This window comes from Nerophis lumbriciformis, linkage group LG09 (genome assembly GCF_033978685.3).
Source record: "Nerophis lumbriciformis linkage group LG09, RoL_Nlum_v2.1, whole genome shotgun sequence".
NCBI classification, from domain to species: Eukaryota; Metazoa; Chordata; class Actinopteri; order Syngnathiformes; family Syngnathidae; genus Nerophis; species Nerophis lumbriciformis.
Genome location: NC_084556.2, coordinates 26203250 through 26218097, shown reverse-complemented (window position 1 = coordinate 26218097; position 14848 = coordinate 26203250). Strand labels below are relative to the sequence as shown.

Genomic DNA, 14848 nt, shown 5'->3' with positions numbered 1-14848 from the left:
CAGAGTGACCCTCGGTTTCTTGGTCACCTGCCCGATGAGGGCTTTTCTCCCTCAATTGTTCAGTTTCGACAGCCGGCCAGCTTCAGGAAAAGTCCCGGTGGTTCCAAACGTCTTCCATTTATGAATGGTAGGACCTTCAAGGCAGCAGATATTTTTCTGTACCCTTACCCAGATCCCCAATCCTGAGGTCTACAGAAAATTCCTTCAACTTCATGCTTGGTTTGTGCTCTGCCATGCACTGTCAAGTGTGGGACCTTATATATAGACAGGTGTGTGCCTTTCCAAAATATGTTCAACCAACTGAATTTACCACAGGTGGACTCCAATTAAGCTGTAGCAACATCTCAAGGATGATCAGTTGAAACAGTATGCCACTGATCTCACTTTTGAGCTTCATGGCGAAGGCTGTGAATGCATGTGATGTCTTAGTTTATTTTTATTTTTATTACATATGCAAACGTAAAAAAAAAAGAAAACAAAAAAGAGCATTTTCACATTGTCATTATGGAGTGTTGTGTTTGTTTGTTTTTTTAGGACAAACATAATTTTTTTCTTTTTTAGAATAAGGCTCTGACATACCAAAACGTGGAAAATGAAGCGCAGGGATTTTCTTTCCGGATGCACTGTATATCTAACCTGCTTACAGTTTAACAGGATAAACGTTGTCAATTGATATGAAATCATATGTTAATCACAAATTATTATCAAGATTTAGGACAGGCTGATCACAAAATTGAATGCTAATTAAATTTACTGCAAATGAAGGCCATAAAGACTGATAAAATAAATGTACATACAATTACGCAGTGCTAGAATAAATACATTCTAACTAAATTAATAATAAATAATAATAATAATATATTTTTTATTTTATTTTTCTTAACTAAACTGTCAAAACATTTAAGTGCAAGTGAAAATACAGCTTCACTACTTAAGTCATAATTTTTGAAAAGTTACATTCATCTTTCCTTCTATCTTGACTAGTCTCCTAGTTCCTGTCACTGAAAAATATCCCCAAAGCATGATGCTTCTCTGTAAGGATGGTATTGGCCTGGTGCCTGGTTTGCTTCAAACATAACGCCTGACATTTACGCCAGAAAGTTCAACCTTTGTCTCACCAGGCCAGATCATTTTGTTTCTCATGGTCTGAGAGTCTTTCAGATGAATTTTGGCAAACGTTTTACTAAGAAAGGGCGTCCGTCTGGCCACTCTGCCATACAAGCCTGATTGGTGGATTGCTGCAGAAATGGTTAGGTCAGGCCGATACACAAAAATTAATGCTAATTAAATTTACTGCAAATGAAGGGACTCATAAAGACTGATAAAATAAATGTACATACAATTATGCAGCGCTAGAATAAATACATTCTAACTAAATTAATAATAAATAATAATAATAATATATTTTTAATCTTATTTTTCTTGACTAAACTGTCAAAAAATGTAAGTGCTAGTGGGTATTCAGCTTCACTACTTAAGTCATATTTTTTTTTAAGTTATTCAACTTCTCTATGACTTCATCTCCAGACTTCTTCTGTTTGTTTGCGATTGTCATTACTGTCAAGTGGTGGAAAAGTGTATTACAACATATGGACCACAGCTGAGAAACAGATATTTTTTGGCGGCCCTCTAGGGCAGGCCTGGGCAATTATTTCGACTCGGGGGCCACATTTAGAGAAAAAAATGTGTCTGGGGGCCAGTCTGATTGAATGCTAAAAACGTTATGACAGACCGCCTTAAAAAACATAATGGAATTGTACATTTTTCTATGAAGGATAAAACACTGAAAATTGACAAAATATGAACGTCACACCCCCTTTCGATCAACACATTTTCCAACCAAGTGAAACGCAACAAAAATGCAACAAACAGTGAAATATGAACGCGAAGGGTACAAAATAAACCCACCTACAATCTGATATATCTGATACATCACTAAGCTTTAGAACTTTGTTGTGAAAATCTCCTTCCGCGTCTGCGGAAACGCTTCCCGCCCAACAATGCTTGGTGCCTCGTCTGAGCTGCTGTGACATAGATTACTATAGTAACTAACTAGATGACCATAGTAACTAGTATATCATGCAAAAGCGCAGATTACAACCATTAAAATACTTTGTATAGTTAAAGACTTACGGTCATTATAAAACATCACTGCACATCATAATGGCAGCTACACTTTCCATCTTAAAGATCTAAAAAAATGATTTGGGAATGTCCAGCGGGCCAGATTAAAAAGCTTAACGGGCTGCATATGGCCCCCGGGCCTTAACTTGCCCAGGTCTGCTCTGGGGAGTGATCGCGGCCAAACAATGGCATAGTCGTGTTTAAAGAGAGAATGGCCAACATGGTTTTAGGCGATCTCCTCAATAATTGGTCAAAAGGCACACAAGTGATTAGAGGGCGCCATGACTACTACCAACATTGAGCTGATCGTATGTGTTTGTGGTGCTTCCTCGTTGTTTTTTTTGACATGTCGTGCAGCATGGGGCTGCTCCACCCGCGAGAATTGTGGATTTTTTTTACGTTGCTTTCTGCACAACCCAGAAAAAAGACAAGTATGGGAAGTGAATGTTTGCCGTCAAACACTGGAGAGCCACTGATTACAGCGTTTTGTGTCAAATAAGCACACGACACAGAGAACAAACAGAAGCTAATTCAAATAACAAAAGAAATTAATGGATTTAACAGATGGTTTGACAAAAACAATCTCGGTAAAACAAAAATAATGCTATTCAGTAGTTTAGAGTGGAAGAGAAAGTCAAACACAGATACAAATAGAAGGAGAATGAGTAAAATAAATAATAATAAATGAGTAAGTGAATTGAAAATTTCATAAAAATATACAACATAAAGTGGCAAGAAATCGTCCTAAATGAATAAAGCAAAATATGTTTTGGACCAAAAATCACTTTATATTATATTCTCTACTGTTTGCCAGTGTTACCATATCTGAGTTCCATCCATCCATCCATTTTCTACCGCTTAATCCCTTCGGGGTCGCGGGGGCGCTGGAGCCTATCTCAGCTACAATCGGGCGGAAGGCGGCGTACACCCTGGACAAGTCGCCACCTCATCGCAGGGCCAACACAGATAGACAGACAACATTCACACTCACATTCACACACTAGGGCCAATTTAGTGTTGCCAATCAACCTATCCCCAGGTGCATGTCTTTGGAGGTGGGAGGAAGCCGGAGTACCCGGAGGGAACCCACACAGTCACGGGGATTGAACTCACAACTACTCAGGACCTTCGTATTGTGAGGCAGACGCACTAACCCCTCATCCACTGTGCTGCCGCCATATCTGAGTTATTGTGCAGAAATATGAGGAAATAACTACAAAAGTACACGTATTTACTTAGCATGTTACAAAAAAGAAAGTTCAGTTAGAATAATACATAATGAGTGATACATAGAGTGATTACAAATACATTGGAGGCAGCCACCACAGTTGACATACTTCACACACAAGTCATAACTTCTCTGTGATTGTTCGTCCAAAGCTAATGAAGAGTTTGGCAAAGTTCAGTTTTTTTTTTCCGCGTGCATGTTCGAGTTCTTGCAGGTCACTGAACACTGTAGGAATGTAGCAGCAGAGTGTGTCAAATACGCCGGAAACATTTTTTTTCACAAAATAAAAGCATTGTTTATTGTAAGTTTATAAGCTGGAGTATGTTTAGAACTATAAATAGGCATATTATTTTGTTTTATTTATTCAGAAAAAATAACTTTAAAACGACAGCAATTTCATGCATCTGGGTACAGTCGCACACATCCTTTGTGCCTGTTGTGTAGTTAGTCACACTCTCTTTATTGATTGTATTCCGTCACGTTACTTCTACCCAGAAGTGCAAAAAAAGTGGTGGTCAACTAAGCAAAGATGGCTTTTGTGTGCAGCAAGCAAGGCAAGAACTCTTGATTTCAAAGGGGACCTAGATTTTCCTGCAAAAAGCAGATACGAGCAAAAATCTATCTATGCAATGGAATAGATCCCTATACTTTATCACAAAAATATTTGTTGAGTGATATCAAGGATTATCTGTCGGTGGAGTTCCGAGACATATCGAGCTATCTTGTGCTCTAGACGTCATTCTACACGACAAAACAGATGAACATTTGGAAAAGCATGGAGGCTTACAACTTATTAGTGTTGCTGGGTCAAGTACATTGGTATCAAGACTCTGCCGGATAAATCCTGCATCGTTTTTGCTCCGGTAAGGTTGCATTTCATGATTCATCTTTGCGTCTTGCGAGGACGCATCTATGTAAACCTGGGGTGTCAAACTAATTTCAGATCAGGGGCCACATGGAGAAAAATCTACTCCCAAAGTAAGCCGGACTGGTAAAATCACGGCACGATAACTTAAAAATAAAGACAACTTCAGATTGTTTTTTTTGTTTAGAAATAGAACAAACACATTCTAAAAATTTACAAATCATAATGTTGTTTTTTTTTTTTTTACCCTTACATTTTGCGGTTAATATAAGTGTTTCATATAATTTTATTGGAATTTTGTAGCTATGTAGTGTTAGCGCTAGCATAAACGCTAAAGCTACTTTTCAGTATAAAATGTGAGTAAATTCGCTCCAGTACCTAAATTCGCTATACTTTAAAATATAAATTTTAAGGTCAATTTGATGTTAGCTACTTTTCATAGTGCGCTAGCAGTAGCGTCAATGTTAAACCTACGTAAATTGATCCTATTTTCATGCCACTTTTGCAACAAAATAATAATTTAGGAGTCGACTGGATTACGTTTGCTAGCTCTTTTGTTGTGTTAGCGTTAGCGTCGGTTTTGCAATTGTAGGCAAAGTTATATCCAACAAACTACAAGTCAAATTTGTATGTTTAGAGAAAATAATGTTATGTTCCTTAATAGTATTCTATCTTTATTTGTCATTTCATATACTTTCTGAATAAATTATGTCATAATGTTCATCAGTCAATTCATTGATGTTAATTTTCAATGTATCAAGATAAAAAAATTACAGCATGTTATTTATGTAGTTTGCTCATTTTCCTCGACAGGTGCACTGACATCATGTGGTTTATTTATTTTTTTACATATGTAGCATAATCTACAATGATACATATAATTGCTATTTCGACATGTAGTGGACACATTTAGAACAGCAGTTTCTTTCATTCAACAATTTCTGCTGATTTTTATACTGCGCAAACTCATCTCGCGGGCCGGATAAAACCTGTTTGCGGGCCTGATCCGGGCCATACGTTTGACACCCCTGATGTAAACAAACAGCAAATATTAGCACCCGACAACTGACACCCGTGACTGCATTTCCATTTAACAAACTAACAATTGGAACCGTTCAAATCACAAAAAGGACAAAAGTTTCATTAGAGTTCCTCGAGAGGTAATCAAGAAGGGAAATAGAGTGCAAAATTTTACGAAACGACGACGAGAAACGCACACGTTTGCAGTGATCACTTTGTTAAAAGTTTGTTTGATATACTTTAATTGTATATTATTTCCCATTTAAAGGTGATGTGTGCAACTGCCTTGCAGTAACATTTCTCAAAGCAAAAAATACAACAAGAACACCAATGGCTAGCTTATGTTACCATTAGTGGTTTAACAAAACAAATTATTTTGACAATTGTCTATATTTTTCCCATTTACGAAGTTTATGTAATAAAACATTTTACCAGCCCGAATAAAGTGATTGGTGTTTACAGCGGTCACTCACCCAGTCTCGTCAACACGTACACGCAGGGAGCGCATGCACACGTACAAAAGCAGTCCAAGAGAAGCAACAAACAATTTGCAGTCATGTTGTTGTTATGGTAGAATATACACTTAATGACAGCTAATGCTAGCTATCCAAATTGCAGTTATTCGCTAACAACACATAAAGGTAATGTGCGTGCATGTGTCACGTACGTACGTAATTAAGTAATTAACTACGTACGAGAAGCCGTAAGAGGGCGGGATATACTGTGTATAATACATCGAAAAGTTGGCGCCCTCTCGGCATCTGTGTAAATGTTGCAAACAGCCCTTTAAAGGCCTACTGAAACCCACTACTACCGACCACGCAGTCTGATAGTTTATATATCAATGATGAAATCTTAACATTGCAACACATGCCAATAAGGCCGGGTTAGCTTACTAAAGTGCAATTTAAAATTTTGCGCGGAATATCCTGCTGAAAACGTCTCGCTATGATGACGCCTGCGCGTGACCTCACGGATTGTAGAGGACATTTTGGGACAGCATGGTGGCCAGCTATTAAGTCGTCTGTTTTCATCGCAAAATTCCACAATATTCTGGACATCTGTGTTGGTGAATATTTTGCAATTTGTTCAATGAACAATGGAGACAGCAAAGAAGAAAGCTGTAGGTGGGAAGCGGTGTATTGCGGCAGGTGTTGTGTCGGATAACGCACCCCCGCCGTAGAATGCACCCCCTGACTGTTGTGCCGCATAACACAGCCGGTGTTTCATTGTTTACATTCCCGGAAGATGACAGTCAAGCTTTACCATTGGCCTGTGGAGAACTGGGACAACAGAGACTCTTACCAGGAGGACTTTGAGTTGGATACGCAGACACGGTACCGTGAGTATGCATGCAGCTGCGGCTTCCAAACATGTGATCGCTTGCCTGTACGTGCGTGCCGCTATGTGCATGTCACGTACATAACTTTGGGGACTTTGGGGAAATATATGTGCTGTATGAACTTTGGGGAGGTGAACGGTACTTTGGGCTGTGGGATTGAGTGTGTTGTGCAGGTGTTTGAGTTGTATTGGCGGGTTATATGGACAGGAGGGGGGAGGTGTTTGTTATGCGGGATTAATTTGTGGCATATTAAATATAAGCCTGGTTGTGTTGTGGCTAATAGAGTATATATATGTCTTGTGTTTATTTACTGTTTTAGTAATTCCCAGCTGAATATCAGGTGCCACCCGCCTCTCAAAGCCTCTTCACTATCTGAATCGCTCCCACTGCCCTTTAGTCCTTCACTCTCACTTTCCTCATCCACGATTCTTTCATCCTCGCTCAAATTATTGGGGAAATCGTCGCTTTCTCGGTCCGAATCGCTCTCGCTGCTGGTGGCCATGATTGTAAACAATGTGCAGATGTGAGGAGCTCCACAACCTGTGACGTCACGCGCATATCGTCTGCTACTTCCGGTACAGGCAAGGCTTTTTTATCAGCGACCAAAGGTTGCAAACTTTATCGTCGATGTTCTCTACTAAATCCTTTCAGCAAAAATATGGCAATATCGCGAAATGATCAAGTATGAGACATAGAATGGACCTGCTATCCCCGTTTAAATAAGAAAATCGCATTTCAGTAGGCCTTTAAGTATTATCTTGATATTATTTGCATTTTATCTTATTTCGGAGTTCTTAAAACACATTGTGCTACGAGTGTTTCGTAAACCACCAACTCAGCGAGTCTAAATAAAAGAAGTAAAATATGAGCAAAACCTAAAACAGTTAAGCTTTTACCAAAGGCTACAATAACAAATGAAGTTTTTAACACACACTCAATGTTGACATCTATAGTTACATTTTGATAAAGATGGGGAAAACCACAATGACGTCTGGAGCACCAGATAGATTGACATATCTAGGATCGTGACAAACAGGTATTCTTTGAGATCTCTCGACAAATCGTATCTGCTTTTAGTCGTATGATCTAGGCCCCTTGCGTTCTCAGATAGTTTGCACACTGTTTGCTGCACTGTAGTCATTCTGGTTTGGTTGACCACTACTTCGTTCATCGGAAATAAACAGGTAAGACAAAAGTCACATGACAATTTTGATGGAAAAAACCATAACAAATATAAACGTGTGCTTGCTCACTGAACAGTTTCTGACCTGACAAAAGGTCCACAGCATGACTGCGCTCCATCCTCTCGACACCAAGAAGGACGATGATAAGTAATGTGATGGGATGAGCCAGCATGGTTCCTGCTTATACCTTTTTAAATGGATCCAAGCAGACCTGCAATCAGAATACATTTGAACATATTGTTAGAGCATTCCATGCAGTAACCACACGGCACCATCAACTTAGTCCTGGTACAGGTGAGCATTCTTTTTTTTTTATGCCGTCTTTCTGAAGTATTAACTCTACTACCCACCATTGCTGCTGGCACGTACCATGCAAGCCTCCTAGAAACAGACGGATGGACTTCCTTCTAAATCCTGCCCAGCATGCAGTCAAACTGTGATTCATTCTCTTATAGTCTGATCACGTCCTCACAAAGTGAAAAAATGCAGATTACTACAGCTTCACTGTTACTTATATCCCGCCATAGCACATTATAAACCTGCTCTTTTAAACATACTCTGAGAAACTGGCCATTTGGTCTTCACTGAAATATTGCACACAATATACATTGTTTAGCCAATTCATTACTGTAGATTCACTCGCACAATTTATCGAAAGAGCTGTTTTTTACAAATGCCAAGTTTTGATTGACCATGTCAAAATATGATGTATGATGTATTCTGAGGTAATTTGCAGTGGAATATGAATAAGTTGTATATTTTGATCCTCTTGTGCAGGTAAATAAGGAGGCAGAAATGATTTACAACCATGCATTATTATATATGAAATGGCAATTTGTGTGCCGGTGTATTTAATGTTGTGTTTATGCATATTTTGGGATATACACCTGCTTCCAATCTACTCAGTCCTTCCCATAAATCATACATTTCACTACACACTCAAACAAAACATCAGTGAAAAAAAGAAATTGACAGCTCGAAGCAGCAGACATAAGATGTCAGTTCTACTGATCAGCCATCTGTGCCACAAAAAAAAGCCTTGCAACTCATCCCGGAATTTTGATGGACAGCCAGACCATGCCCACCAGTGCCATGCGCCACTCTGATTGTTCTGCAAAATGAACATCCACGGCCAAATATGTCAATACACTTGGGCAGAAAAGGGTCCACCTCGCGCCAATTGGGGGCCGCAACTGTTTTAGGGGTGTAAACAATAGCACAAAGTAGCTGTTATGATGTCAATAGACAAAAGTGCTTTGTACATATACTGAAAATGTGCTACGGTGCTGAGATTGTGTGAACACACTCGACACATCCATACAAAAGCATCTCATAAAGACAATACCTAATAGCTTTACCATATTCTGTATGAAACATGTTAATATTCTGTGGGACTGCTACAAAAATTCTTGATGTGGATCTAACGTAATGAGCAAAGGAGATTGCATTCTGGAGACGGCTGAAATTTAAATGTGGCTGACAGTAACAACATTGCATCATTTGGTCGAATCAAACGCACGGTGTCTTATGGGAAATACATAGAGCAGAATACCAGCATGGTGGCGTTATAATGAAAATGCATAACAAATCAAAAACGTCTGTTACTGATTAAAAAAAATATCTGCATGGGATCCGGGGACCTTTTAGGGACCAGTAACTGGGAATCGATACCGGTAATCTACGTTACCATTTTCAGTACTTTAGTGTGTTAATACATTTTAATTATTTCATTATAAAATAAAAAAATTTAACGTAACATTTAAAAATAAGCTGAGATTTGTTGTTTCTTATACATTTCTGAGTCTCATTTGCAAGTATTACATCGTAGACTTTGCATTCAGTTGCAATTTTAAGACGTCAGATGGCAGTAGCTGTATAGACTATTGTATGTTCCCTATTGAGAAAGTAGTCTTTGCCATGAAACTGAATGTGCCAGTGTGCTATTATGTTGCACCCTATAAAGTCTGTGTACTGTAAGTATGGTACTTGTATTACACACCAGTAACGTGCATCTTGGTTTAAGTTTTCATTACCAAATTTGAAAGTATTGAAGTCGCCATACTAATACGTAGCATGTATATGACAAAGCCAATGTAGCCATCACGTTAGCGCATTTTGAAAAAGGGGAGCCCGTTGTGTCCATGGGCAATACACTTCACCCACCTTGCTCCTGATCGGTCGTGGTTAGCACCTCGCATGGCAGCTTCCCCCATGTGTGTGAATGTGTGTGTGAATGGATGAATGTGACATATAATGTAATGCGCTTTGGGTATTATGCAGGTATAGTAAAGCACTATTTAAATACAGACCATTTACCGCTTTACTTTTTGTCTGAGGATTTCCTGTCAGAAATGTTTGCTTTGTTGGCATTTAAAAAATTGCAACATTACTTCGGTAGACTTTCACTGAGTCCGCTCTGAGAGCTGCTTGAGTGCTTGTTTCCTCACCAAGTGTTTTGAGCAAAAGTCTGTAAGCAGACCTAACACCACCAGCAACAAAGGTATCAAAATATGGCATAGTTTGATTCAGACAGTTAGAGCATACTTGCCAACCTTGAGACCTCCGATTTCGGGAGGTGTGTGTGTGTGGGGGGGGGGGGGGGTATATTTACAGCTAGAATTCACCAAGTCAAGTATTTCATATATATATATATATATATATATATATATATATATATATATATATATATATATATATATATAAGAAATACTTGACTTTCAGTGAATTCTAGCTATATATATTTATTTTATTGTATGTATGTATATATATATATATATATATAGTCCTGGGTATGACTCAAAACTGCATCCGGTGATGAGGCTTCAGTTCGGGAGTTCTGGAGTTTTGGGGAAGGTGGCGTTACCCCTCAGTCATCATTGCTCCCAGGTCCACTCTGACCCGGGGTGGTAGTACCTGTCAGGGTCCCAGCTATGGGTTAAATAGCTTGCAGAGACTGCCTCAAAAGTCTCTGCCTCATTGACCAGTGCCTACTGGCTAACCACTTGGTTATAGGCTACGGGAGAAAACCCCTAACGAAAAATCTGTGGCGAGGACCCGCATTAGGCAGTCACCAACAGACCGGTGCTCTGGCAGTCCTCTGCAACCCCATGCGGCAGAAGGTCGTCATGAGCTTTTCATGCCACTGGAGGACGCCACATGGGGCCAAGACAAAACAGTGCGGGTAGAGACTGCGCACTTCTACCACCACTTAAATCAATTCACTGCGCAGGTGTTTTGCTCCTCCTCAGCACTACCCCTAACCCCCAACCTCCCCGCCCTCAAGTCCTGCGGCGATGGGGAAGGGTGGCTGGTACAGGTCAAGGATGTGACTGGCAGTACCTAGCCCAACCCTGCACGTAGGCGGCGTGCGAGTGAAGGTCGCTGTGGCATGGGATGGAACAGCATGCCTCCCCGGCAGCTTCGTACGTGACTGAGCAGCACCGCTCTGCTCACCCTGAAATGGGAAGGGCCTAGAAAAGGTGGCCTAAAAATGGTCTGTTCCTCATCGCCCGGGCAGCCTACCGCAGCTGCCGGGCCATCCCTTTATGCGGTCGAAAACAAATGTACAAGAGAAACAAAATTCCCTTCACAATAGCGTCATGGAACGTCCGCACACTGTTGGATGTGCGTGATCTCTCCTGCTGCCCACAGCGAAGAACAGCACTCGTTGCGCATGAACTAAACCGATACGGCATTGACATAGCCGCCCTGAGCGAAACCCGCTTACATGGGGAAGACTCAATCACGGAGGCGGGAGAAGGCTACACCTTCTTCTGGAAGGGTCATCCAGAAGGCTCCCGTCGTCTACATGGAGTGGGTTTTGCCGCCAGGACAAGCCTGCTTCACAAGATCCCAGAGTCTCCAGTGGGTATAAGCGAAAGGCTCATGACGTGGCGTGTACCACTCACCAAAAATCGCCATGTCACCCTTATCAGCGCCTACGCCCCAACTCTGGATGCAGACCTCGAGAGCAAAGACTCATTCTATGCCTCACTAAACTCTGCCATTGAGGGAACGCCTCCCACCGACAAGCTCATACTCCTCGGGGATTTTAACGCGAGGGTGGGCTCTGACAGTGGGCTCTGGGCCGGAACACTTGGTCAGCACGGGGTTGGTAGGCTTAATGATAATGGGCTTCGCCTCCTTACACTCTGCTCTGAACATCAGTTGATCATCACCAATACCCTGTTCCAGCTGAAGGATAAATTCAAGACCTCCTGGCAACATCCTCGCTCCAAACATTGGCACCTCCTCGACTATATTATCACCCGTCGTAGAGACAGGAAGGAGGTCCTAATCTCCAGAGCGATGCGTGGAGCGGACTGCTGGACTGACCATCGGATGATCAGAGCCAAATTTCAAATGGAAGTCCGCCCCCAACTGAAGAAAACACCACCAAACAAGAGACTCAACTGTGAAGCACTCAAATCCAAGCACTCTGTAGAACAGCTCAGAGCACAGCTTGCAGAACATTTGTCTGCAATCCCTGATACCCACCTGGACCCTGACATCAACACCTGCTGGAACTCCCTAAGGACTGCCATCCATCAGGCAGCAGAGGAGTCCCTTGGGTACACCAGGCGTAAACATCAGGACTGGTTTGACAACAGTGCACCGGATATCCATAAACTTCTCAAGGCAAAACACAAAGCCCATGCTGCTTACCTGGCCAACCCACAATCCATCACACTAAAGACTCGACTCTCCTCCATAAGAGCCGAAGTCCAGCGTACCCTCAGAGCCATGGAAAATGACTGGTGGATCAAGAAAGCCAGCGAGATCCAACTTTATGCTGACACAAACAATTCCCATGGATTTTATGATGCCGTCAAATCCATATATGGTCCACAGAGAAAAAACATTACCCCAGTCAGATCAGCAGACGGAGTCACCCTCTATAAGGACACACCCCAGATCCTAAATAGATGGGCTGAACATTTCAACACTCTCCTTAACTCCGAAAATCCCTCTGACCAGGACATTTTCACCAATTTCCCGACCATTCCCCCTGTCGACCACCTGGACTCCCCGCCTACCTTTGCTGAGGTCCTAAAAGCCATCAAGGGCCTAAAAAACAACAAAAGCCCAGGCCCTGACGGTATCCCAGCTGAGGTGCTGAAGTTTGGTGGCTATCTCCTCACCCGCCGGCTTCACCAATTGATTGACTCCATCTGGTCCTCTGAAGCCATCCCCCAGGAATGGAAGGATGCTGCTATAATAACCATCTTTAAGAGGAAAGGTGACAAAGCCGACTGTGGAAACAGCAGAGGAATTTCCCTGCTCTCGGTTGCTGGGAAAGTTCTTGCCCGGGTCATGCTCTATCGTTTAGTTACTCACATCTCTGAGAACATCCTGCCTGAATCACAGTGTGGATTCAGAAGAGATCGCAGTACTACTGACATGATCTTTGTAGCCAGGCAGGTACAAGAAAAGTGCCGGGAACACCACCAGGATCTGTACATCGCCTTCATCGACCTGTCCAAGGCATTTGACACTGTGAACCGGAATCTCCTCTGGGACTTACTGGGAAGGCTGGGGATTCCGCCAAAGTTCCTCAACATCCTGAGACAACTACACGATGGAATGCGAGCCTGTGTCCGCATTGGAGGCCAGCAATCCCCCTCTTTTAATGTGAAAGTCGGGGTTAGGCAGGGATGTGTCCTAGCCCCTGTCATGTTCAACCTCTTTCTCTCAGCAGTCACCCTCCTCTCACACAAAGCTCTGGGAAACACAGATGGCATCCACATACAGTTCCGGCTGGACGGCAGTCTCTTCAACATCCGGCGCCTCCAGGCCTTCACTAAAATGACAAAACAACAGATCCTAGAACTTCAGTATGCTGACGATTGTGCTCTCCTTGCCCACACGCCAGAATCTCTACAACGTGCACTTAACGTGGTCTCATCCACATACAGCGCCCTAGGACTCAAGGTCAACATTTCAAAAACTCAGATCATTGCGCAACACTCTACCCACCAGTCAGAAGTGCCTGTCTTCAACATTGATGGCCAGCAGCTCACCATCGTTCCACATTTCACCTACCTCGGAAGCGTCCTGTCCCCCACCTGTAACATCGATAATGACATCCAGGTTCGTGTTGGGTTAGCGTCTGCTGCCTTCGGTAGGCTCAAAACCAGGGTCTTCCTGAACAGAAACCTGACAGTTTCCACCAAAGCAGCTGTTTACAAAGCAGTTTGTCTGTCCACACTGCTATACGGCTCGGAAGCCTGGACCCCTTACCAAAGGCACGTCAGAATCCTGGAGAGATACCACATCCGCTGCCTGCAACGGATCCTGGGTCTGACCTGGGAGGACAGAGTCCCACATGTGGATATTTATGACCGGACCCAAACACCCAGCATCCAAGTGTTCCTTGCGCAAAGACATCTGCGCTGGGTGGGGCATGTAATCCGCATGCCCACCCAGAGGCTCCCCCGACAGATCCTCTACGGCCAACTCCAGGAAGGCTGTAGGTCTCCTGGGGGTCAGCGGAAACGCTACAAGGACCACATAAAAACCCTCCTGAAGCGCTGTGCTATCCAGCCTTCCGCACTGGAAGTCTTGGCTGCTGATCGCCACACCTGGCGCAACTGCAGTCACGCCGGCATTGCTCATCTCCAGGAGCAGACCACTGAGAGGAGAAAACAACAACGTTTACAGCGACATCAGCGCGCTGCAGGGGCCCCCCTCTCAAGCGTGGACTACATCTGCCCCACATGTGGCAAACCATGCGGGTCGCGCATTGGCCTGCACAGCCACATGCAATGGCATATACGAAACCCCCCTCAATAACCCATTACTGGAGCAACGTCATCATCGTAATCGATGGACAGCCGCAAGCAAGCATATATATATATATATATATATATATATATATATATATATATATATATAATATATATATATATATAGAGAGAGAGAGAGAGAGAGAGAGAGAGAGAGAGAGAGAGAGAGAGAGAGAGAGAGAGAGAGAGAGAAATACTTGAATTTCAGTGTTAATTTATTTACACATAACACTCATCTACTCATTGTTGAGTTAAGGGTTGAATTGTCCATCCTTGTTCTATTCTCTGTCACTATTTTTC

General features: G+C 42.4%; 1 protein-coding gene across 1 annotated transcript in view; it reads right to left on the bottom strand.

Annotated features, from left to right (window-relative positions):
• The window catches only part of LOC133607452 (roundabout homolog 1-like), a 281312-nt gene that overhangs the window by 255007 nt on the left and 11457 nt on the right, over positions 1–14848 (bottom strand). The window contains exon 3 of the mRNA XM_061962074.1: positions 7848–7974. Coding sequence (XP_061818058.1) covers positions 7848–7935 — 88 coding nt within the window. The 5' untranslated portion in view covers positions 7936–7974. The remainder of the gene's footprint in view (positions 1–7847; positions 7975–14848) is intronic.